General features: G+C 43.0%; 2 protein-coding genes across 4 annotated transcripts; one reads left to right on the forward strand and one right to left on the reverse strand.

Moving 5' to 3' along the window:
- The first annotated feature begins 1,574 nt into the window (after positions 1-1,574).
- Positions 1,575-7,298, forward strand: LOC103705453 (protein KINESIN LIGHT CHAIN-RELATED 2-like). 3 transcript variants are annotated; one of them, XM_026804023.2, is made up of 3 exons: positions 1,575-3,301; positions 4,764-4,981; positions 5,907-6,596. In XM_026804023.2, exons 1-2 carry the CDS (start codon positions 1,650-1,652, stop codon positions 4,972-4,974), a joined length of 1,863 nt encoding a protein of 620 aa, XP_026659824.1. In that variant the 5' UTR covers positions 1,575-1,649; the 3' UTR covers positions 4,975-4,981; positions 5,907-6,596. The 3 variants fall into 3 exon arrangements, with proteins under 3 accessions (XP_026659824.1, XP_008787386.1, XP_008787385.1); XM_008789164.4 differs by lacking the exon at positions 5,907-6,596 and adding an exon at positions 6,660-7,298 and having other exon boundaries at positions 1,576-3,301; XM_008789163.4 differs by lacking the exon at positions 5,907-6,596 and adding an exon at positions 6,700-7,298 and having other exon boundaries at positions 1,577-3,301.
- A 965-nt stretch (positions 7,299-8,263) lies between these two features.
- LOC103705563 (RING-H2 finger protein ATL16-like) lies at positions 8,264-10,382 on the reverse strand. Its single transcript, XM_008789326.4, has one exon. It carries the CDS (start codon positions 9,753-9,755, stop codon positions 8,763-8,765), a length of 993 nt encoding a protein of 330 aa, XP_008787548.1. The 5' UTR covers positions 9,756-10,382; the 3' UTR covers positions 8,264-8,762.
- Between the last annotated feature and the right edge of the window lie 15,406 nt (positions 10,383-25,788).

Consider the following 25,788-nt stretch of genomic DNA (forward strand, 5'->3'; position numbering starts at 1 on the left):
TGCCTGATCTTGAAGGTATCGACGGCCATCTGCATCTGGTATGCATGATCGTAGATGCAACAAATATGCTTTTTGATTGAAGGAAATAATTGCGTAGTTCATGATGTAGCTCTTGGATGCCTGTTGTTGGATAGAAAGAGGAAGGGCTTTCGGAATTCGGAACCATATAATGACAAGTATAAAGGCTATTTTCAAGGATAAATAAAAGGACTATTTACAGGTGGGTATTCCACAATTCTGATAGGTTTTGAGGATCAAAACCATAGGCCAAGATCACATGAAATCTGAACTGTAAGAAAAGAATAACATACCTGAAAATTTTGCTGCTTCAAGGATTGAAGTTGAGAGGAAAATCCCCTGGCAAAACCTAAGTAGAATCCATCCTGGATCAACTCGAGTTGTCCCAATGGGAACGAAAGCAGAATTGAGAGGTTGGGAAAAGCCAGTAGACAACAGAGAGAAGAAGAGAAGATCTCTTGATTCTTCCACTTTGCTCGAGCTAGCTGACTCTACTCGGTCAACGGTCTTTGGGCCAGTACTTAAAGGGCTCGAGGCCCCACAATGATTAAGGCCCACAAATCCCATAATAAATAAGGTCCACAAATACCACAATAAATAAGGGCCACAAATACAACACACACCCGAGCAGCCCATCTCAGAGTTGGGGAAGGCCCGGGAAGGGGAGAACACGGGGGAAATGATATCGTTTTGGTGCTCCCTAAGCCTGAGATGGATGAATTCAGCTCTTGCCTATCTAATGGCTTAAGACTTCTTGGGATACGATCCCCAGGATTGTCTGCAATCAGCCAAGTATTTGTGCTGATAAAGGTTATGCAATAGTTATGTGAATTTGATTGCGGAATTTTATATTTGAGTGCTAGATAAATTTTCCTAAGTTTGAGTTTGTTTGAGTTAAAGTTTTTGAGTTATCATGGTAGTAAGTGTAGTGTAGTCATATCATTGTGCTTGGAATCAACTAATTCTAATCTGCAAATTGGAGTGCAAGTAAATTGCTTAATTGTACTTGCCATTGGAAAACAAACAGGAAGACCAGTATCATTGGTGGATCAGAGTTTACCATGAAATCAAAAATTTTGGTATCGCTGAGGTTTTAGATGACGTTATTGTTTAAACATTCAAACAATTTAAACAACTAATGAATGATCTGGGATTTGTGCTGGTAATCATTACACTACAGTCACTACTTAGCAACTTCATCTTCGATTCTTAGGTTGTGCATACTCAAAAAGCTAATACATGGTAATTACAATATCAGGGGGCCTCACCTTTTCTTTTTTTTAAAAAAAAAGTTAAACAATTATATTTTATTTTTCTCTCTATCTATAAGTATTTTTCAATTCTTGTTTTAAGTCATAATAAAACATAACCTAAGAATTTAATTCTCGGTGTTTGAGAAATAAATAAATAAATAAAAACAGGAGCTTGTTGCACGTGCGTCGTACGTGCCATACGTGCCAAAGCACTAACCCCGTGTGACGGCGCTCAAGGAGAGGGGCCGCCGTTTCTGCTATCCCGGCGGTGCAAAACGGGGCCCGTTATCCTCCCGAAACGCGACTCGGGCTTATCTAGGGTTTTACGGAAAGGAACGAAACCCCTCTTCCCGGAATACCCCTTCCCTCCTCTCAGCCATGAGACGAGCTTCTGCTCGCCTCCTCTCCGCCTTCACCAAAACCCATCCCAATTCCCGAAATCTCCCCAAACTTCTCTCTCCCCGCCCCCTCCCTTCGAATCCCTCTTCCATTTCCAACCTGTTCCCCAGAACCCATCCCCCAATCCCGTTCCCCAAATGCCCCTCCCGCTCCCTCCAAACCCTTTCCGCGAACGCCCCTCCTGCTCCCCTCTCCTCCCGGCAGCAGAAGCTCAAGGAAAAATCCGACCTTGAGGAGGCCTTCGAGTCCGCCACCACCACCGACGACATCCTCGCCGCCTTCCAAGCCTTGGAACACGCCCTCGACGAGAGCGACAAGAGGCTCGGCCTCGCCTGCCTTAAGGTCGGCCAGCATCTCGAGTCCATCGACTCCGAGGACCATGAGAAAGTCCTTGGCTTTGGCCTCAGGGCTCTTAAGATCCTCGACAAAGATGGCGAAAGCTCCATCTCGGTTGCCATGGCGCTCCACCTGGTCGGCTCGGCGAGCTACAATCTCAAGAGGTTCAATGATAGCTTGGGGCTCTTGAATCGGGCCAATCGGATTCTGGGCAATTTGGAAAGAGATGGTTCGAGCGAATTCGATATTCGGCCGGTGAGCCATGCAGTCCAGCTGCTGCTCGCCAACACGAAAACGGCAATGGGTAGAAGAGAGGAGGCTCTGTTCAATCTTAGAAAGTGTTTGGAGATTAAAGAATCGATCTTGGAGCCAGATAGTAGGGAATTGGGGGTTGCCTATCGGGATTTAGCAGAGGCTTATGCTGCAGTTTTGAACTTCAAGGAAGCCTTGCCGCTGTGCTTTAAGGCATTGGAGATTCATAAGGCACAGTTGGGGCAGAATTCGGTTGAGGTAGCTCATGATCGGAGGCTTCTTGGGGTTATCTATACGGGTTTGGAGGAGCATGAGAGGGCCTTGGAGCAGAACCAACTCTCCCAGAAGATTCTGAAGAACTGGGGAATGGGTTCTGACTTGCTCAATGCCGAGCTGGATGCTGCCAATATACAGATTGCTTTGGGGAAGTACGACGAAGCCATCAACACTCTGAAAGGGGTAATTCAGCAGACTGACAAGGACAGTGAGACTCGGGCATTGGTGTTTGTCTCGATGGCTAAAGCATTGTGTAACCAGGAGAAGTTTACAGATGCAAAGCGGTGTTTGGAGATCTCTTGTGGTATTCTTGAAAAGAAAGAATTGGTCTCTCCTGATAAGGTTGCTGAGGCATATGTGGAGATATCAACGTTGTATGAGATGATGAATGAGTTTGAGACCGCTATTTCTTTGTTGAAGAGAAGTCTTGCAATGATTGAGAGAATTCCGCAAGAGCAGCATGTGGAAGGGAATGTCTCGGCAAAGATTGGCTGGTTGCTTCTCTTGACTGGTAAAGTAGAGCAGGCTGTTCCATACATGGAAAGTGCTGCTGAGAGGTTGAAGGAGAGCTTTGGGCCGAAGCACTTTGGGGTGGGATATATCTACAATAACCTGGGAGCAGCGTACATGGAGATGGAGCGGCCACAGACAGCTGCGCAGATGTTTGCACTTGCAAAGGACATCATGGAAGTTTCACTGGGGCCACACCATACAGATACCATCGAGACGTGTCAGAGCCTTGCAAATGCATATAGTGCAATGGGAAGGTATTAGTTTCTCATCATTTTTACTCGAGTGTCATTTTATTTTATTTTTTAATGTTAATGGGAATCCGGATTCTGATGATACCTTTTGATGGCCACAGGCTAGCATAATAATAATGATCTGACAATTGATTCTTTTGGATATTGATTTGATGCAATGTGAGATGGCTCTGTGGACAACTATGAAATTATGGTGGTTCGTTTGTTATCTTGGGATCTAGACATGGTTTAGGTTCTCCATGTATTGCACCATCATGCCATAATTGTGTCAAATTCATAGCCAATCTTGTTGCAGTCTTTACCCTTGTGATAGAGCACCAGTTGATAAGTTATTGTCCCTGCTTTTTGTGTTGGTTAAGAAAAGCCACCCTATCGTCGCTTAGATGTATTTGCAACTGGGTTTCACTGTGGCAGTATGATGAAATATAGAATCTATATAACAACTATGTAATCTAAGCCTGTCTTATCAGATAGGATTGGCTTCAAAGCACGGCCCTGAACAATAAGTTATGTAAGATTGAGGGCTTTGTCAAAAAAATTGTTGCTGAATTTATTTTCTCAGCAAGAGGCCAGACACTTTGCTTCTCAACACTTAGTGTTACTCGGCTCTTTTGCATTGTCTTCATATAAGTGGACCTTAGTTATTTTTTCAGTATTATTTGTTATTAGGCTTCTCCAACAATCTGATTTGGTACTGTATCTACAGAGTGAATTTCATGATACTCGACAAAGCATGGTGGATGTCTGTTATGTGGCTAGACATGCTTTGGATTTTTATGTATGTGTAGGAAGTACAAACAACATTACTTCCTGTTCCACTTGTAACATATTGCGTGGAAAATTTGACTTATTTCTCGAGTCAGCACGACTTTGTGTGCTTTTGTGTCTTATGTTAGACATCACATTTTTGGGGATTCTGAAAATTGCATGTCAGACTATCAAGGATTTCGCATGTTCAGTTATGCTGACATTGCTAGTTCTGCATAAATTTGCTGTTGTGGAAGATATGCATCCTTTTGAAGCTCTACCATCTGTCCCTTACCTCTTGTAGTTGTAGATCTGGAGTTTTAGGTTGTCATTGAAAGGACATTTTATGTATTTGGTCTTTTCTAGCAAATCATGAAATCAAATAGCCAATTTATTGCAAGACACTGAAGGATTGGAGTCTAAATCTCTAACTCAATTAAAAAAAGGTTTCAGCTGTTTAATTATCATTACCTATCATCTTAACTCTTTCATCACGAACTTGCATTGGAATGGCCTGTGATATTCCTGCCATCTTTTATAAAATCATTTAATATTAAGTTGACAATAGAAATCTTGTCGTTGCGAAGAACACTTAGATATGTAATGAAAGACAACTTTAGAATCTTGTGAATTATTTTGGTAATATATTTTCATATTGAAGAGATATTCTACTGAGGCAAATCATATTATAAATAATATCTTCTGCCATGAATTGCAGCTATGCCCTTGCATTAGAATTCCAGCAACAAGCTGTTGATGCATGGGAGAACCATGGTCCGAGTGCCAAAGATGAGCTTCGAGAAGCTACTCGGCTTCTTGAGCAGATAAAGAAAAAGGCTTTCGAATCTATGTCTAATGCAGTTTCTCAGGAGGCTCTGCCTCTGTCTCATGGAAGTGATGCTGTTCCTTCCAAACTTGAGCAGCATTGATGACAAGGTCAGTTTGTACGTTTTGAAGCATTGTGGATTTGCTGCTGGTATTCTTATATTCACGCATGAATATATATGTCTTAGAATTCTTTGCCATGTGAAGTTGTGATCATGCTTCTCTTTCCTTTCGACTTAGCATAAGTCTTGTCTTCCATTTGAATTGTTAGCTTTTATATCTAGAATAGCAGCATACCAGCATCTTTGTAGTAGCTTACCCTATACTTCTGTTGATCTGTTTCATACATCTCCAAATCCTGAGAGAAAAGTACTCTATTTTCTGGTAGCTCCTGTGGTGGTGGAATTGATACCCTGTCGCTACCAATCATAGCTTATCTGGAACTCCCTTTTGGAGATTATTTCATGTGCCAGTCATGCCCATAAACTTCATCAACCCATGTCTGTCCAATAGAGCAAAATTTTATGCGTGCTGAACCATCGACTTGGAAGATTCTCTTTGTCAACTGAAACTTGCATGTGTTAGAGGAATAAACAGCCCCTTTCTGATCCAGTCTAACCGACCTCAAGCTGTAATGGCATGTATTGCTCTCAGTACATTTGATTGCTATACTAAATTTTCCTTTTGATCTCCTGTTCTTGAGCATCACAGGAGACGTAGTCCTTGAGTATGACACTAGCTGGGAACAGTAAACCTTCTCTGAGGTGGAATAAGTAGGAATGGACGTTAATGTTTGAACGGTGTAAACCTAGAAAGTCTTGTTTTTCATAACATTCTTCTTTATCTAATCCAAGCAATGAGTGGGGAGCTCTCCGACTGTCAGTTTTTGTTTGATTAACTGTCCAGTAGATGTGTTATGGTCTTCATGTCTATGTTGATTCTATGAATCCTCAAACTAATCAACATCACCACCTAATTCATGCTATGGCTGCATTGTTCATCCTACCAAGTAACCTCCATACTCATTTGTTTGCAGGTCGCCATCATGACCCCCACACTTTCTAATTTGTACAATATCTGGTTTAGAATAAGAATGTGGAGCACTTGGCAGTGCCATCCGTTGAGAAGCTTTTTCATATAAATTTATCTTCAAGAACCTCCTTATGATGTAAGCATATTTCTTCAAGAGCTTGGGGACTGAATTTGATCTGCAGACTCAAAATTTCAACACTGCCCTTGAGATCTATGTTTTCTCTAGATCCCCAGTCTAAAATTTTAATTGCATAAAGTTTGTCTAAGAATGATGGTTTTTATTTGTGGATTGCTGCCACTTAGGTTTCTTGGTCCAATACCTGGGCGGCCACCTTGCTTATTGGACCTCCATCACTCAACGTGCCCTGTTTTTCTTTTTTGCTGGAAAGCTGTTGGTCTATGTGTATACCTTATTGCAGAGTGGACCCCATATAGCAACATTTCACCAGTGGTGCCAAGAAATGTAGTAGTCAGATATCCATTTTTTTTAGAGCATAAGAATGCCATGTAAATCCAAACTATTCAATTTTTGGGGATAAAAAATAGGACCAAGATGTTGCAAATTTGTGTCATAAAGATACTCTATTTGCTACACCAGTGATTATCCTTAAAAGCGATCACAAATTCTTTTTGAATAGTTAAGCATCAAAAGATGTAACTGACCTATTGATTCAGATCATGCCCATTTCTGAGTGGTTTGCAAGCCTTAATAGTATTAATTTGTTAGCCTTGATTTTTGCTCACATTCTTTATGTAGGACTTCTGGTGGGTGTGATTCTAAAGCGCATTTTTTGCAGATGAGATTCTAAACTGCATTTTAGAGAGCGATCACCTATCCATCTGAGAACATGATGACCGGTCCAAGGTGTACCAGCGGTTGGAAAAGGTTTCTCGGTTCAGATTAAAATAGTATATTTCAAGTGGGTCGCTCATAAAAGTGAAGAAATAAGATGTTCGTCAGGCACCATTACCTAATGATTCCTGCAGCAAGCACCATTGTGTTGCAGAATCCAGACAGACTATCAAAGAATGTACTGGGCATTGGAGGTCACCAAGTGTGGATCATGGTGTTGAGTTCTAAATGATGTTCTCACTGGTAGCATCAAATTCAATACATTGGAGCTGAATAAGTCGGTGCCTGTTTAGTACTGAAAGGGACAAAAAACTCCAGGATGCTCAGGTTTAGTATTTAAAAAATGATTTCTTAAAGTGAGATTTTCAATGTATACAATTGCAGGTGCAGGTGTTATGTTCAGAGTTTTAGTCAAGTTTTTTTGGCACATTTTCTTTGGATTCACTTAAAGGCTACATGTCTCTGAGCCCGTTTGGGCAGTCTCTGATATTCTGACAATGCATAAGCCAATTGGTCTGTATGAAGGATTTCATAACTGCATCCTGTGTATCAGTGTCGACCTGTTTTTGAAATTGGTGGTGGAAGAAGGCTGGATAGCCATCAGCACTGCATGCACCCTCATGTTGCTGATGTGAATGATGCTTTCTGCTTACTGGAGGGATGGTTATTTTTGATGGACAGGTCTGAGATGGTTGGATCCATTGTCTGGTTTTATGGGACCCTCCATGTTCTGGACAAGTGTTTGACAATTATAATTTGAATTGCTTCAAGCCTGCAAGAGGCCAAGTAGATATCTCAAAAACTTAAAAAATGAGTGTTCGAGGTCCCCTCATGGAGAACGTAGGCCTCAAGTTTGCTACCCTCCAGGCTGCTGCTACTCTTCCTCTCTTGCTTGACTTGTGCCTCCTCCTCTCTCTCTCTCTCCCCCCCCTCATTTGTTATGGAGTACATGAACTGGTCATCATTCCTACTTGTTCCTTTCATGATAGCAGCGTGTTCTGAAGAAATTTGAGAGAAAAGACCTGTGAAGTTTCTTTTGGTAGCCCAAAGATGCGAACTTATGCTTTAGTCCGGTTTGAACAATATCGAACTTCTTGCACACCAGGTATATTGGTAAGTAAACGACAATAAGGGGTGATGACCATAAATCTACTTCTCCGTCGTCTACTTGCTTCACAAATGAAAATAGTTATTTTGGCATGATTATAGGTTTTGGTAAAAAGCATGCCTATAGGTTTGGAAAAGTATTAGGTTTTGTCACATTTGGACCTGGAATGATGTGGGGACAGCTGTTGCCCACTTGCTGTAGCTTTACTTTCCCAGCATCCAGAGGAAACCTGCGACCTTAGGGATTTTTTTTTTCCTGGGTTTTTTCCTTTCAAGGCAATCGAAAGTTTCCAAAGACTGCTGAGAGTGGAAGGATCTTAGGAGAACTGAATGAATATAATACGATTGACCATTCTTGTTTAGAACTTAGAAGTTTCTCGGCCATCAGATACATGATGCCCCTGTGATGCAATTCTAAAAGCTTCAAGGTAAGAAAGGATGGACGTATAAAAAGAAAGGACACCTGCTTATAAGAGAGGGTTATAAAAAAATATGCTTTTTTGCTGTGTTCTCACTTAGGTTCTTGGTTCTAAATCCGTCGATGGAGCTCTTCTTTCGACAGAGAGAAGATTAATATATGCCTGAAATCAAGAGCTCGGGGAAAGACTAATGTCTCAGTATGGGGGCGTACGCTTACGCTTACGACGCAGGCTCGTGTAGGTCACTTGGTCAGAAGAAAAGAACCATAATGGATTGAAGTGTTAAGGTCCTATAGCATGCAGAAGATAATTTTTCACCACAAAAAAAGGGGAAAGGAGAAGAGCTTAGTTAAACAAGGAAGAAAAATTTTAGCCTATCCAGTGATTCAATTCCAGTATACACTCCCTCTATGTTCATATGATAATCTATTCCAAAGCCTGTTAGAAAAAGAAGCAGCAGCAGCAGGAGAATTCTCTTTGGTCACACCTCGTTTTGAACTGGAAGAACAGAACTCCTTGAGCTCCGGCACTGACCGAACGAGAAGAAAGTCCGCCGGATCCTCCCTGAATTGCTGCTGCTGCTCTCCTCTTGGAAGTGTGGGTTCTGCTGCAAGATGTTCTGCACCGCCATGTAGAGCTGCCTGTCACTGGAGGAGTCCATAGAGAAGGACCTCCTCATAGGCTGGATGGAGAACCGCTCGTCTTTGCCCCTCGCATCGATGCACTCGTCCCCCATGCTGCTCCCATGGTGGAGTTTCCTCTCCTTCTTGTGCCCACCCCTCTGCTCTGCTTTCCTGGGGGGAGGATCCGTATTGGTGCTACCGGTGGCTGGTTGAACCTCGTCCATGCCATCGTTACTAATTTCTATCACGATATCCCCACTGTGCTGGAGATTCTGGTGGGAGGCCAAGTCCATCAAGTTGTCGGCAGGGAGTGGAGTTGTGGTTGTGATGTCCGACCTGCAGAGGGGACAATTGGCATTGGTTTGAAGCCAAGTATCGATGCAGTCTATATGGAAGACATGGAGGCAGTTGGGAAGCAGTCTAATCCTCTCTTGATCTTGGAACTCATTCAGGCACACAGCACACTCATGGAAGGACCTCTTCCCCTGTTCATCGCCATCATCACCACCACCACCACCACCTTTCCGGTATCGGAATGTCGGTATTGCCCGGATGGCGGATTCTTCGAGGCCGCGGCTCTGGGTGGCTCTCGCGTAGGCCATGAGCGGGTTCTCCCCGAGCCTCCCGGAGCCAGAGAGCCGGGTGATGACATCGGAGCGGCGCCAGTTGAAGCAGCACTTGATCACAAAGACATAGTAACTGAGGAGGAAGATGGATGTGGAGAGGATGCCAAGGATCGAGATAGCTAGGATGGGGAAGTTGCTGTATGGGGAGGGAGTTGGGGATGGTGGTGGGGGTGGGAGTGGGGGTGGTGGCTTAAACTGAGGATGGTGCCCGCATCCTGGACCCATTAAAATAGGAAGAAAAGCTCCTGTTGGGAAACAAATGAAAAAGCCTGAACGATCAAAGTTAGAAGCGGGGGAGATTGGTGGTGATGGAGGTCATGAACATAAAATAAAAGCAGAGAATTCGACGAAGAATGCGATCGAACATTCACAGAACTTCTACAAGAACAGGGGAATAGGATTCTACCTTCCCGAGCGATGGAGAAGTGCACTCAGACCAAGAAACTTTAATGGAGAGGAGATGGGATGGGATTCGCAGCGTTGGAAATGGGAGTCGGGGATGCCATGGGCTTTTCGGTTCACGGAAACGAGTTGATAAAGAGGACTGGAGAACAGGGCGAGTGGAGAGGGGGAGGTAGATTTTTTCTGAAAAGGAAGACTTCGTGGCATCATGTTGACAAGAGCGGATCCAAGACCGCCCGGTCAACACGATTCTCTTTCTATTTTCTCTTGATGAGATGGTGAGATGACCCAATTTTATGGGCCTCACCTATTTGCCCTAAAGGGTCAAAAATTGAGAGGAGCGTGATAGAAGTTTGCCTCCTTTCTGAAACACTAGGTCCATGTAGCAAATTGGTGGTCAAATTGATTTAATTTTAGACCAATAAAATCTAACGCTTTTAAATTCTAATTGATGAAGAATGTTTAGTTTTTACATACATAAATTAGACATGAAGGTGATTAGGAAGGCTATAGCATGTAGACGTGTCTGATAAGTTGCTTTACTGTAGAATCTAAGTCTTTTTTGAGTGAGAAACATAGGCTTCATAGCCATAGATATAGAAATATACGTACTTTGATCAAGTCAATTTAGTAGCTTAACGTGTAAGGCGAGCTCAGCTGGTGCATAGCTTGACCAATTGATTATGAACTGTGCATTGAGTTTAAATGTTGGATGGTGCACTTCTCAATATTTTTCATCTAAACAATTTATAGCTGGTGACTCTCTCCCTTTCTCTCTCATAAATTTTAAAAAAAGAAATGCTTAGTTAATAAAAAAAGATTATTTTCTATATCCTGTTTGGTTTACTTGTAAGTTTGACTCTATGATAGCTGGAGCTGCATTGGCCATATATGATTGTTTCTTCCTCATGTTTTATTAATTGCGACATGACATGAGAAGATACTTGTATTACTTTAACATGGTTCATCTGCCTCGAAAAGAAACAAGAAATGTCGGCATTATTTTTTTCATAAAATAAATGACAAGATATGGGGCTTCGTAAATAAATCTAAAAATATTTAAAATTACGGATGGAAGCTCCTAAACTTCTAGTAACATGCTATTAGCAAACTTTTAACCCTGTTCCTCACATAAACTCACGGTTTAATGCAGACATTTTTGTCGTGAGATGATATTAAAGACAAGAAGATCTGTGATGGTCGCAAAATATGTTATATAGAAATCAGCAGGCAACCAAGTCCACGAGTAAACGACCGAACGTAGCTGAAAGGTTGGCCTCTTGACTTCCAAGTCAAAAATGCGTTATCGAGAGAGGAAGAAAAAAAAAATAAAAATTAATTTCCTACTCTTTCAATGATGCTGATATATCAGAAAGTTTTTGTTGACCTAAACTGTCGTTTTTACTTTAAAAAATTCGCTAATATTTTTTTTTTCAATTTTAAAGATGCCTTCACGGCCCACGGATATTTTTTTTAAAAAAAAAAAACAACACAGGCCAACGAGATTAGCTTCTCTTCCTCTAAAAGTAAAAATATTATTTTCTACGTTGAATATGCCGTGTTCCAATCACAACCATTTATTTTTATATATTTTATTTATCAAACATATATCTTGATGTATTATTTAAATAATTATGATCGGTGCTGTGCATAGCCGTACGTGCATGCATGCATGAGACCGAGGAAATAATTTCTCGAGTGGGGACTCGGTTAGTCTTTCCAGCCTTCGGAGCCTTCGGAGGGGAAATACCGCTTCTTGGCTCCACGGGTTTACCAAGTCTGGTCTTTGTTCAGGAATTAGCTTTTTGTTTTGTTTTGGTTTTTTTTTTTTATGCGTGTGTTCTTGCTAGAATTTAGACGTATTGGAATTCTAAATTCACATCACCATCACCAAGGAGGAAAAGTAAAAAAGGATCTTTCCTAACATCAAATCATAGAGTTGATTTAAAATGATTCGAAGGCTGGAGATGATATGATGGCGGACATGATCGTGCCTAGAAATTTGAATCCCTGGCTACCAATAGGATAAAGATTGCAGAGTGCCAGTAGTGCAAGCAGCTATGATCATATTCCTGTACGACCTTTTCCATGACCTCATTATTTTGGTGGGGCCACACCATCCTCTTCTTCATGGGGGGTAAGCTGATATTAGCTCAATAATATTTGCTGTGATGTTGTGATGTGGATTCGATGCAGGAGACTACCGAACTGCAATTGCTTCAGAGAGAAAGGTTTCAAAAAATAATTACTTAAGATTTTTTTTTAATTTTTGAAAAAGTATGGTTAGAATATCGCCAAGCACTGTTAACAAATTGGCTTAAATTTGTACCGTTTGACTTGCTCTTATGGGATCAAGAAAAGGTTTGATCTTAAATTGGGTCATGATGTTGATATGTACTGAGCAAATTTCAACGGCCGGATCTCGGAAGGCTTTGTTGGTGGAGGCATCATTTTTTTTTATATATAAGTTAACCTTTCTCGTCCTAGAATTTATCATTTTAATATCTAATAAATGCACTTTTAACTCATCATAATATTGAATTAACTTTATGTTCTAATTATTTCATTTCCTGCACCACTAGCCAACTTATTGTGTATAAGAAAAAAAAATCTATGGACTCAAGACAAATTCATATCTTTATTCAACTACATGTGAATGAGCACCAAATTGTATCGAAACAATACAAATGTGTAGCAATAGAGATGAACGATCATTAAATAATACAGTTCATATCGAATCATACACAGTATGCATTTTTTTGATGATCAATCATCTTTTAATAGTGGCCAGCTGGCCGTCTAATCGTATGCCGGTATGCCTTCAAACCGGTAGCGTTGGTTTAGAACAGCTATAATTCTCAAATACTGCAACAATTTTTGGCGACTTTGGGGAGCTAAGTTCTCTAATCTTTGACTTAATCCAAGTACCATGTACCACTCTTTTCTTTAATTTAAACATATACAATGTTGGACTCGAACTGCTCCTGGACAATCTGTTTGCAACTACTGGATGCCAATGCTATGCTGTCAAGGGCCGAGTGGGGGATGGCTAATTGGCGACCCCACATATAAAAGCCAGAGAAGGACCTTTCAAATCCATCAATCTGGCCGAGGAAAAGCTTCTGCAGAAGGGGATGGCTTTTATGAGCAAGGGACATCCAACCCATCAGAGAGCAGAAATTATCGGCAGTGCACAATTTGGTGATACAGCTATTACCTTCTTTGGGCTGGAAAGTAGATGCAGTCCCCAAGAAAATGATAGAATTGTGACAATTTAGAAAGCTTAAGAACAGTCATATAGTCCCTGTATGAAACTTGGCAGCCTTTTCGTTTTACTTTCTTTCTTTTGTAAATCACATTTCTGTACTTAGTAAATAAGTGGATTGATTCTCGAGCAGTACATCTCAAAAATCCGGGCTTCTGTGTAGTTCGAGTGTCCTTGAATGGGTGGGTCTCCCAGCTTTTTCTCCCTTTTTGTTCTTTTTAGGTGGAAGTGACTAAAAGAACTCATAGGCTAACTACTTATATGGTACATACTCGTCGTATATGATGCAGATTTTGACAAGCTGAATTGAGGGCATCACTCCTGATGCGTCCCATCTGAATTGTGCTAATCACATAGCAATGAGAAGTGTATGCAATGGGAAAAGATGGTTGTATTGGCAATATTGACATCAGGTGTTCAGAACTCTGCTTAGAACTACCTAGCTTAGCCAGAATTCTGCAAACAGTGTTGGATACCAGAGGATATTCATCTCTCATTTCTCCACTGGGTTCTTATGAGTTTGTTCTGGCAGAAGGGAGTATCCTGCTGAGAAAAATGATTTATGGATGAGTTAGACATGCTGGTGGAACTTGGTGTTAGGGGGAATATGATTTTTTTCCCAAATGACATAGATGCCCCTAAGAAGCCGTACAACTTCCGACCCCGGACGGCCGAAGTCGGCGTCCGACTTCGGAACGCCCGACCTCGAGACCTCCGACCTAAGAAAAACCCCGATGTTCGAGGTCTACTCTTGTCAGCCACCTACTACAGCCGTGCGCCTCTGAGGTCTGGCCGAGGACCATACCCTGACGCCCCTCTGGCATTTATTGCGCATGGTCGCTGTAACTCTCCGGCTTACTCCACAATAAATGCGGATCTCCGGCTTACTCCACAATAAATGCGGATCTCCGGCTTACTCCACAATAAATGCGCATGGCTCCTGTCATCTACGGACTCTCAGCTCTCCACGGCAAATCAGCCTAGCAGAGTCTAGTCAACTATGATAAGTCTCCGATCTCGGCCATACCTCCGACACCAATGCAATAATTCGCTTGATAGCGTGCTAGTTCGGGCTGTACGACGCCCTCACCGCCGACATCAGTGCAATGATTCGCCTGACCGTGCGCCGACCCGAATGACATGCCGAGCCGTACTACGGCTTCGCCCTGTTACATCGCAGGTAAACCAACCCCCGCCTATAAAAGGGAGCCTTGGCCTCTCAAGAGAGGGGGGGAAGATTGATGCACTCTACAGACGCCGTTCATCTCCTTTCTACACTACTTGCCCCCTCCCTGACTTGAGCGCCGGAGGGCCGGCGCCGGAAAACCCGGCCACCGGCTCGTGTGCAGGCACCCAGACGGAGGACGCCGCCAGCTGACGGATCGCCGCCTCGCCGCGCGGGCCAGCCGTCCCTTCTCTCCGACCGCCCCAGACGGAGGACACCGCCCGCCGACGGACCGCCGCCCCGCCGTGAGAACTCGCCGCTCCCTCTCCTCGACCGAAGATTGCCCCCGGGTCCAATTTCCAGCAACAGTTGGCGCTAGAGGAAGGGCCCGAGTTGTGGCCATGAAACTAAGGAGCAGAGGAGTCTCTGATACCTCCCGGCATCATGCTCCAAGCCTCGGGCGCTCAGTCCAGAATCCACCACCAAGACCTCCGGCAGATCAAGCTCCACAAGTCCAACCCGAGCACTTCGACGCGCTAGTGCAGCAAGTCCAAGCGCTAGCCATTGCAGCCCAAAGCCTGCAACAAGTGGAGGCTCCTCCTGTGCCGCCTCCACGGGTTCATATTAAGCAGAGGAAGAAACTTTCTCCCGAGCCATCTCGAATCAGGCATGGCTCCCGCTACAACGACGTACGTGGGGGCAACTAGTGAGAAGTAGTAGCCCAAGTCTCACATCAACGAGTTGGAGGAAAAGAGAAATAAAAGCTGAGGTCTGGAGAAGGAGAGTTATGTACTCCCTCCTCATGGGTGTAAGTTCTTACAACGGCGCTCGTGACGTTGCTCTCCTTCAGAGCGTCGCCATCACCGAAGCCCCGGCCGTGCACAGAGGGCTGCCGAGCTCATCCAGGCCAAGCTCATGCAGGCCGAGCCGAGCTCAGAAGGCCGAGCTCGTCATCCATATGCTGCAGCCACAACCTGCAGCAGTCTCATCCAGGCCGAGCTCCGCAGGCCGAGACTAGAAAGCTGCCGAGCTCAGAAGGCTGCCGAGCTCAGAAGGCCGAGCACAGAAGGCCGAGCTGACCTCAGAAGACCAAGCACAGAAGGCCGAGCTGACCTCAGAAGGCCGACCTCGTCATCTATATGCTGCGGCCATGCCCTGCAGCAGCCTTACCGCACCATGCTTTACTTGCCAGCCACACCACGACATGTCAATCAGGGACCATACCCTGCTACGACTGTCAACACCTAATGCGGGATGAATGCGAGGGATTTAAACATAAGGATTATCAGTAAGTTATGTTGATTAACTAGCCTAATAGCAGCAGAAAATTCAGTCACATATGGGATAAGAAAACATTAACATGAGCATAGTAATTTCAAGACTAGTTACCCGCATGTACTAATTCATTTAGGACTTAGAAGAATGAACCGTTGTGGTTGAGAAACCACTTGATTAGGACACTTCCTTCAATAAATCAGACCTAGAGTTGAGGTTTACCAAACATTGAACTTCTGAAATTTTTTTGGAGGAGGATCCTTGATCTCACTCTCGAAGGTTGATGATTGGATGACCAAGCTTCATCTTCCGTTGCAACAGGGCCCTTTTGCTATTGGTTTGGAAGGATAATTGACCCAATGACATGGAGTACTTTAAGGACCTGCAAAGAAATAGGGATTAGAACTTTGGCGTGAGAGGGGAATGGAAATCACAAAAGAAAAAGGAGGCGAGAGGAGGTAGGGCAGCGGTGGATGTGGTAGTGGCTTTAGGGCCTCACGCCCAACTTGGAACAAGGGCCTCACGCCCAACCTTCTCTCAAGGTGACAAATCAAGATTGCTAAGGAAGAAAGAAGCACTTTTTATTCATTCATCAATTGAAATTACAAGATATCATGAGGAGGTATTTATAGACTTTCCTCATGATTTGAAATTTAAACACATAATGAATGGCGCTCCACATTTGAAGGCTTGGTTGCTAGAGAAAAGGAAAGAAAGTTGGCCGGCTTTAAGGGGGAGGATTTGAAAAGTTGTTGGCTCCCATTTGAAATTTTCTTGCATTTAAATTGTGGCCGACCTCTTGGACTTTGAATTTGGGTGACGTGTCAACTTGTATGAGGTGGCATGGTGATTGGTTCTTCTGATGAGGTGGCATGACGTTGCATTGGTTTCTTTGATGAGATGATGTGGTCGGCTCCTTATGCTTGACTTCATCCTGGTTGGCGTGCTTCCATTGGTTGGAGTGGTGGTGAGGTGGCCAGCTGATGTTGATGTGGATGCCGAGGTGGTGCTCCAAGGGTGTGCAAAGGTGGTGGTAGAAACATGCAACATGTCCTGACTTGGCTTGCTTTCTGACTTATTGAGGCTTGCTTTCTGACTTATTGAATTTATTTACAGGACTCGATCAAAGCCACAGTGACCTTGAGTTAATTGATTGGAGTCTTTTCTGGATTCTGGTGCCCGCACCAATTCTCCCGGGGTGGGAAGAATTCGACTCTGTCGAACAGGGGTTGGTTTGGCTGTGGTACTTTTCTAGGAGATCTGGGTTAAGTCTCTGTAGGTCCTCTCGAGTAATCCATGAATCATCAGATTTTGGTCGACCCTCCCAGTGAACCAAATAGCGTTGGTACCCTTTGTTCCGGGTGGTGATAGCTTGATCATCCAAAACATGTTCAACCCTATCTCTCGATTCTGGAAATGTGGCTGGAGGGCACTCAGGTGTGGGTTCACTCTCAATGGGAGCATGATCAAAAGGCTCACTAGGTATCAATGTTGGTCCCTTATACTCTATAAGGTCTGAGATGTTGAAGGTCGAGCTAATACCAAAATCAAGGGGTAAGTCAACCACATAAGCGTTAGGTTCAATTTTCTTTAATATCCTAAATGGACCTGCACTGCGGGCATGCAATTTTTTCATAGTTCCCGGGGGAAACCTTTCAGGTTTTAGTCTAATCATTACATAGTCTCCTTCAATGAATTCCTTAGCCCGTTTGTGACGATTAGCTGCTTGCGCATAAGCTTTGTTACTCATGTCAATTTTCTTACTGATTTCATTATGTAAATCCCTGACATGTTGTGCATATGATTCTGCTGTCTCTGAGACTCGTGCATGTGAGGGTAATGGAATAAGATCTACAGGTTTCCTAGGTTTATATCCATGGACAATCTCAAAGGGACTCTTTCCTGTGGATCTATTGACTGAGCTGTTATAAGCGAATTCAACGCGTGATAATAGGAGATCCCAGTTTCCTAGGTTGTCACCGACAAGGCATCTCAATAAGTTTCCTAGACTCCGATTAACGACTTCGGTCTGACCATCAGTTTGAGGGTGGTAGGCAGTGGAGAATTTGAGTTTGGTTCCTAGCATATGCCAAAGGGTCTTCCAGAAATAGCTAGTGAACTTAACGTCTCTATCTGATACGATGGTCTTGGGTAAACCATGTAGCCTAACCACTTCATTTAGAAAAAGTTTAGCTATTTTTGAGGCATCATAAGTCTGGGAATAAGGTATGAAATGTGCCATTTTGGAGAATCGGTCTACCACGACATATACTGAATCATGTTTTCTCAGGGTTTTGGGTAATCCTAACACAAAGTCCATGCTAATATCTTGCCAAGGGCATTCGGGGACTGGTAGGGGAGTGTATAGACCGGTGTTTTGTCGTTGTTGCTTTGCTGTGGTGCAGGTTCGACATCGGGCTACTATTTGGGCAACGTTTTTCTTTAGACCTGGCCAAAAGAACTGGTCTTCAACTTCTAAGATGGTTTTGTTCCTACCAAAATGACCAGCTAGGCCTCCTGCGTGGATTTCCCAAACTAGAAAGTCTCGGGTGGAGGTACGGGGAATGCACAACTTATTTCCTTTGAAGAGGAATCCGTCGTGAATGGTAAAATCGGAAAATTGGCTCGAGGGTCCTTGACGGATTGATTGGTAGGTTTTCTTAAAGTCGGGGCAATGTTCATACTCCTCCTTGAGCCTTTCAAAACCTATGACTTCGGTACTAACAGAAGTGAGGAGCATAGATCGTCTACTAAGGGCGTCGGCAACACGATTTTCTTTTCCAGCCTTATGTTTCAGGATGAAGGTATAGGCCTGGATGTACTCTACCCATTTCGCATGTCTAGGGTTCAACTTTTTCTGAGAGTTGAGGAAACGTAGGGCTTCATGATCGGAGTATAGGACAAACTCTAGTGGCAGAAGGTAGTGTCTCCAGTACCTTAGGGCTTGGACCACTGCATACAACTCTCTATCGTAGGTAGAATACCTTAGCTTGGCATCGTTTAATTTCTCACTAAAGAATGCTACTGGGTGGTTTTCCTGACTTAGAACGCCTCCAATCCCGACTCCTGATGCATCACAGGCAACCTCGAAAACTTTAGAAAAGTCGGGTAATCTCAATATAGGTGCTTGTGTCATCTTCTCCTTAATCTCTCTAAAGGCCTTTTCAGCTGCCTTGGTCCACTCAAAATTTCCTCTCTTAAGGCAATCAGTAATGGGGGCGACAATTGTGCTGAATCCTCTAATGAATCTCCTGTAGAATGTGGCTAGACCATGAAAGCTACGAACGTCATGAATGTTTTTGGGTACTGGCCACTCGATTATGGATTTGACTTTTTCGGGATCGGCAGATACTCCTTCAGTGGTCACGACAAATCCTAAAAAGATAGTCCTATGTGTCATGAATTCACATTTCTTTCGATTAGCATAGAGGCTATCTTGTCTAAGTGATTGACAAACTTGTCTAAGGTGATTTAAGTGGTCATCTTTTGTTTTGCTATATATAAGAATGTCATCGAAATAGACCACTACAAACTTTCCAATGAATGTCCTTAAAACTTGGGTCATGATCCTCATAAAGGTACTAGGTGCGTTGGATAAACCGAAAGGCATCACTACCCATTCAAATAAGCCGTCCTTAGTCTTAAAGGCGGTTTTCCATTCATCCTCCGGCCTAATTCTTACTTGATGATAGCCACTCTTAAGATCGATTTTGGAGAATACCGTGGCTCCGGCCATCATATCTAACATGTCGTCTAGACGGGGAATAGGAAAACGGTATTTGACGGTAATCTTATTGATGGCACGACTATCTACACACATTCTCCAAGTGCCATCTTTCTTAGGGGTCAGAAGGGCAGGTACTGCACAAGGACTTAAACTCTCCCTAATGAACCCTTTCCTAAGTAACTCGCCAACTTGCTTTTGCAATTCTTGGTGCTCTGAAGGATTCATCCTATAATGGGGTAGATTGGGCAAGGTGGCTCCTGGAACTAGGTCTATGGCATGCTGAATGTCCCTTAAAGGTGGTAGGTTGTCAGGAAGATCTTTAGGAAATACATCTTTGAACTCCTCTAAGATTTCAACCACTTCTTGAGGGTGTGCTACTGGGGTTTGGTCCAGGGTCTCCTTAACAGCCAACATCCAAATGGGTGAACCTTCATTGATCTCTTGCTCTAATTCCTTAGCATTGATTAGGTTCAATCCAGGTTTCTTTTCCTTCAGACTACTACTAGCTCCCCTCTTAATGTTGTCCTTAGGTGGGGTAGGGTGAACTACAATTTTCTTTCCATTATGATTGAAGGAACATGAATTTGATCGTCCAAACAGGGTAGCATCATGATCGTATAGCCATGGTCTGCCTAGGATAATGCTACTTACTCCCATAGGAAGGACATCACACCATACCTTCTCCTGATAGGATTGGAATTGTATCTGGACTTGGCATCTAAGTTTAATGGGTATTGAGGTCGAATTTATCCAAGATACCTTATAGGGATTGGGATGGGGTACGGTAGGCAACCCTAAACTCTTGATGGTGTTGGTTGATATGGCATTGACACAGCTTCCACTATCTAAGATGATTTTGCAGGCTTTTTCTCCTATTTTGATAAAGGTTTGTAGGATGTTGGTCCTACGCCAATCTTCTTGTTCTTTAGCCTGGGTCAATATACATCTCACAACTCCTAGAAATTCAGACGTCTCAATGATTTCTTCCTCTTCTTCATATTCATCTACCAAATTGGTCTCTGCTTCGTAGACTTCTTCTCCATAATTCTCTAGGGTCTCAGGATCTTCTTCTTCTACTTCTCCTATGTGTAACGCTCTAGTGGGGCATTGGCTTGCATAATGTCCTATTTTATGACACCTAAAACAAGGGACATTGTTTTCCTTTCTACCTTCAGGGGCTTTTCCTTTGTCGTCCCTACGAGCCTGTGGAGTGATAGGATTGGGTCTGTGTGATGGGTTTGAACTTGGGTTTGGCCTGCTTCCAGGGTTGCTAATCCTATTGGGTTCAGGTCGTCGAAAAATGGGTCCCCTCTGGAATCGTTCGCAGTCTCTGGCAATCTGGTAGGCTTGGTCTAAATCATGAATTTCCCTTAAGAACAATTCCCTTTGAATGTCCTCCTTAAGACCAGCTCTAAACCTAGATAGGGTTACGGCTTCTGACTCGACTATGTTGCACCTCATAGCGAACTCATCAAATTTGGCAATGTATTCAGATACAGTTTTTCCTCCTTGATTTAATCTTTGCCATTGATCTAGTAACCTCTGTTCGTAGGATAATGGGACGTATTTCTCTCTTAGCTTAATTTTCATCTGTCTCCATGTATTGATAGGTAGTTCTTCTCTTTGCCTAGTGATCCTCTCAATATTTCCCCAGTATAACCTTGCATGTCGTGTCAACCTAAGCTTGGCAAATTTGAATTTTCTTTCTTCCGACATTTCATACCACTCAAAATATTGATCCATGTCATTTTCCCAATCAATGTATACCTTAGGGTCTAGACTTCCTTCGAAGGAGGGTGCATCAAGTCTGATACTCCTAAGGGCTCGTTCATCCTGGTCTACATGATCCTGTTGTGGTCGTCGCTGATTATGTTCAGGAGTGAAAAGGTGGCGATGGGGTTGGGGTGTCAATTCAGGTTCCACGCGGGTCTGTTGATTTTCCTCTAGGGTTCCTAGCCTCTCCTCAACTTGATCAAACCTATTGTTCAATTGTTTGAACTGCTCAGTCATAGTCCTTAGGATGGTCTCAAGATTGGGGTCCATGGCTACAATGGGTTGTGTATGTGATGGGTTGTAGGGTGATCCTGATCTAGTTGTCATACAAGGCTCAAGACAAAACAAAATGACTAGCCTATGCTAGGGTTTGCTAAATCTAAATCAAAGACTTATCTAATCAAAATTGGTTCACCACTTGCCCAGGCCAGTTGGACCAAGAGTTCGTGTAACCGCCATTAACCATACTTAGCTGACACCAACCGCTTAACGGGGCTGGGCAGATAAGATGGTAGCCACGACCCTGATCGGAACTTTTCTAGACAGCAAGGAATTAGCCAAATTCAATTAGCCTAAAGACTCGTTGTGGTTTCTAAGTTAAGTTGGCTAGTTGAGTTTTAAATTAGGCTTAGGTTCTAGATTTATGAGGGTGGTTGTTTTGGGCTAAGGAAAGGTGATGAAATCCTTCCCTTATGTTGCAATTAGAGTGCCCTTAATATGATTTATGATGGATGCAACTATTTTAAATGTCCACACAAGTTGAGATTTAAAATTTCAAATTTCAAATTTCGAATTTAAATTTTTGAATTTTGAATTTCAGATTTGAATTTTAGTTTTCAGCTTTTGAATTTCAAATTTCAAATTTCAAGTTTAAATTTCAAATTTAAATTTTGAATCTCAAATTTTTTTTTGTTTCAATTTAAGTTCCCATTTTTAATTTCGAATTTTGAATTTCAAATTTGGATTTCAGATCTAATATTTCAAAATTTCAAGTTTTGAAATTCGAATGCAAAAGTCATATTGGAAATTTCAGATTTGGAAATTTTAGATTTGGAAATTTCAGATTTGGAGCCCAAACTTAGAATTTCAAATTTAACTTTGAAATTGTTAACTTCAAATCCTAAATTTGTGGAGATCAGATCTCAACTTTAATAACTAAAATTCGGAATTAAAATTTGAAATATTCAGATTTAATTCATAAACTTAATAAGGCATGCAAACTAGGATTTTGGCATCAATGGATTTCAGGAAAGTGCAGAAATTTCAGCAAGTGCAGAATTTCAGCATAATCAATGTGCGTGTCCTAATTAACCTTGCTCTGATACCAAAAATGATGCGGGATGAATGCGAGGGATTTAAACATAAGGATTATCAGTAAGTTATGTTGATTAACTAGCCTAATAGCAGCAGAAAATTCAGTCACATATGGGATAAGAAAACATTAACATGAGCATAGTAATTTCAAGACTAGTTACCCGCATGTACTAATTCATTTAGGACTTAGAAGAATGGACCGTTGTGGTTGAGAAACCACTTGATTAGGACACTTCCTTCAATAAATCAGACCTAGAGTTGAGGTTTACCAAACATTGAACTTCTGAAATTTTTTTGGAGGAGGATCCTTGATCTCACTCTCGAAGGTTGATGATTGGATGACCAAGCTTCATCTTCCGTTGCAACAGGGCCCTTTTGCTATTGGTTTGGAAGGATAATTGACCCAATGACATGGAGTACTTTAAGGACCTGCAAAGAAATAGGGATTAGAACTTTGGCGTGAGAGGGGAATGGAAATCACAAAAGAAAAAGGAGGCGAGAGGAGGTAGGGCAGCGGTGGATGTGGTAGTGGCTTTAGGGCCTCACGCCCAACTTGGAACAAGGGCCTCACGCCCAACCTTCTCTCAAGGTGACAAAGCAAGATTGCTAAGGAAGAAAGAAGCACTTTTTATTCATTCATCAATTGAAATTACAAGATATCATGAGGAGGTATTTATAGACTTTCCTCATGATTTGAAATTTAAACACATAATGAATGGCGCTCCACATTTGAAGGCTTGGTTGCTAGAGAAAAGGAAAGAAAGTTGGCCGGCTTTAAGGGGGAGGATTTGAAAAGTTGTTGGCTCCCATTTGAAATTTTCTTGCATTTAAATTGTGGCCGACCTCTTGGACTTTGAATTTGGGTGACGTGTCAACTTGTATGAGGTGGCATGGTGATTGGTTCTTCTGATGAGGTGGCATGACGTTGCATTGGTTTCTTTGATGAGATGATGTGGTCGGCTCCTTATGCTTGACTTCATCCTGGTTGGCGTGCTTCCATTGGTTGGAGTGGTGGTGAGGTGGCCAGCTGATGTTGATGTGGATGCCGAGGTGGTGCTCCAAGGGTGTGCAAAGGTGGTGGTAGAAACATGCAACATGTCCTGACTTGGCTTGCTTTCTGACTTATTGAGGCTTGCTTTCTGACTTATTGAATTTATTTACAGGACTCGATCAAAGCCACAGTGACCTTGAGTTAATTGATTGGAGTCTTTTCTGGATTCTGGTGCCCGCACCAACACCTCACCATTTCCAAGAATGTACTGCACTGCACGCCACAAGCAAGCTCTTGCTGCACGCAACCTCCTCCCATGATGGAAACGGGCCATCCACGGCAACTTATTACTTCACACGCCCACGTCCAATCGTGACGGTAACCCATTAATTCGCCCGGTCACATCACAGGTAACCCTGCTACTCTTCCTATAAAAGGGGAGCTTCTCCCTCTAAAAGGGGGCTGGAGGCTTCTTCCTCCCAAGGGAGGCTTCGGACTTGGAAATACAGTCCCTCTCCTTCTCCAAAATTAAGCCCCCCTCTGACTTAAGCATCGGAGGGCCGGCGCCGGAAACCCCGGCCACCGGCTTTTTGCAGGCCCCCCACGGAGGACGCCGCTCGCCGACGGATCGCCGCCCGCTAATGTTCGCCGGAGCTCCTCCTCCTCCGCTAATGTCCACCGGCTTCTTGCAGGTTCCCCTGGAAGGAGCCGCACGCCGACGATCCACCGCCCACCGTTCTCGCTCACAGGGCCCCCCCCCCCCGGAGGACACCGCCAGACGACGAACCGCCGTCCGCCGATTCTCCCAACGGAGCTCCTCCTCCTCGGTTCGCGGCCGCCCCCGGGTCCAATTTCCAGCAACACTTGGCTTTCCAATTCATATAAACAAACAAGAATGACCAATGTGTTTTCCCTAATCAAAGCATATTCTCATAGATGTTTAGGGCAAGCAAGATCGTTTTGAGCAATAAGGTGGTGATATGCCTCCACTTTGAACTCTAAATTTCTCTCGAAGGCAAACCATTAGAAAAGTGGTGCCGACTAATTGAGCTAACGGCTGTTGGATGAGCCGAAGTTGTCGTGACATGACATGATCTCTTATAACATAATTGATTTATAGGAGTGCTCTACATGTGGTGATGAATTGCGCCGATCATTTCATTAGGGAAATATATTATTCTCTAGCACTGTTTCATCTCTTAGCACCATTGCTGAGGAACTTCTCCATTCTCCAAAGTCTAAAGGCTGGCATCTAATGGTGATTGGAACTTGCATTGTTATCCGTTCGGTTCTTGTAATTAAGTTGGCTTTGGTGCTATATTAGGACTTGGTCTTGACAAGAAGAAAGCACTTACAGAAGTTAGGATCATGGTTGCTACTTTTTGTATATTTATTTAGTGGGTTTTGTTGGATAGTTCAGATTGGCCGATGGAAGTCAACTTGTTATTTAATCAGTGGGATGGTTCAAATGGCAGGTGGAAGTAAACTTTGATGATAATTGTAGATAGTTCAAACAGTCGATGAAACTAAACATTCTTAGTCATATGTCAGCTTCAGCCAAATCTTTCTCCTGAAGAACAAGCAAAGGACTTGCAACTATTCTTTGAAGGGTTTTGTTAGATATATAGTTCAAAGTTCAAACAGACAGTGGGATCAAATTTCCAATTCATCATGTATTAAAATTAGGATGATCCATGAGATATGTGTTCATCAAGGAAAGGTATCCAGCTTTGGTCTAGATCCTCCAGGCTAGAGCCCTTCTTTTCCCTAGCTTGCTTGTTTAGGGCAGGTGCAGCACACATATTTTAACTGGTGCTACATTGCTGTTCCTATCACTTTCGCCGATCTTGGTGCTTGCATTAACTTTCCATGGATCATATGGAAATGATGTACAAGTATTTCAAACACTAGTGGCTCATTGTGCAACTGAAAAGGGGAACAGAGAAAAGGGAAAAGAGAGGAATATGTAATTAAATCAACAAGCTTTTATATTACAAGAACAGAAACATTATATACTTCTGAACTTGAATGTTTCCAATATTCTCTTGCTGTTGCCCTCCTGAGCATAAGTAGTACTGAGGAATTCTGAGAAGTGGAATGATCTATAGAGGGGATTATTTTTGTTGGCCAAAGATTGTGTTGGAGTGATGAAGCTATCCATAGCAGGCATGACAAATGTGGCAATTGAAGTTCTAGTGACAGCTGAGATAAAAAACAGTCTACTATCAATCCTAGCAGAACCAAGAAAGGGATCAGAGAGCTTAAGAATTTGAAGTCAGACATAAATTATGAAGCTTGTCGCAACACGTTGCTCCACAATCTTCAGCATTCCATTAATAATTATCT

Source organism: Phoenix dactylifera, chromosome 17, assembly GCF_009389715.1.
Source record: "Phoenix dactylifera cultivar Barhee BC4 chromosome 17, palm_55x_up_171113_PBpolish2nd_filt_p, whole genome shotgun sequence".
Taxonomy (NCBI): domain Eukaryota; kingdom Viridiplantae; phylum Streptophyta; class Magnoliopsida; order Arecales; family Arecaceae; genus Phoenix; species Phoenix dactylifera.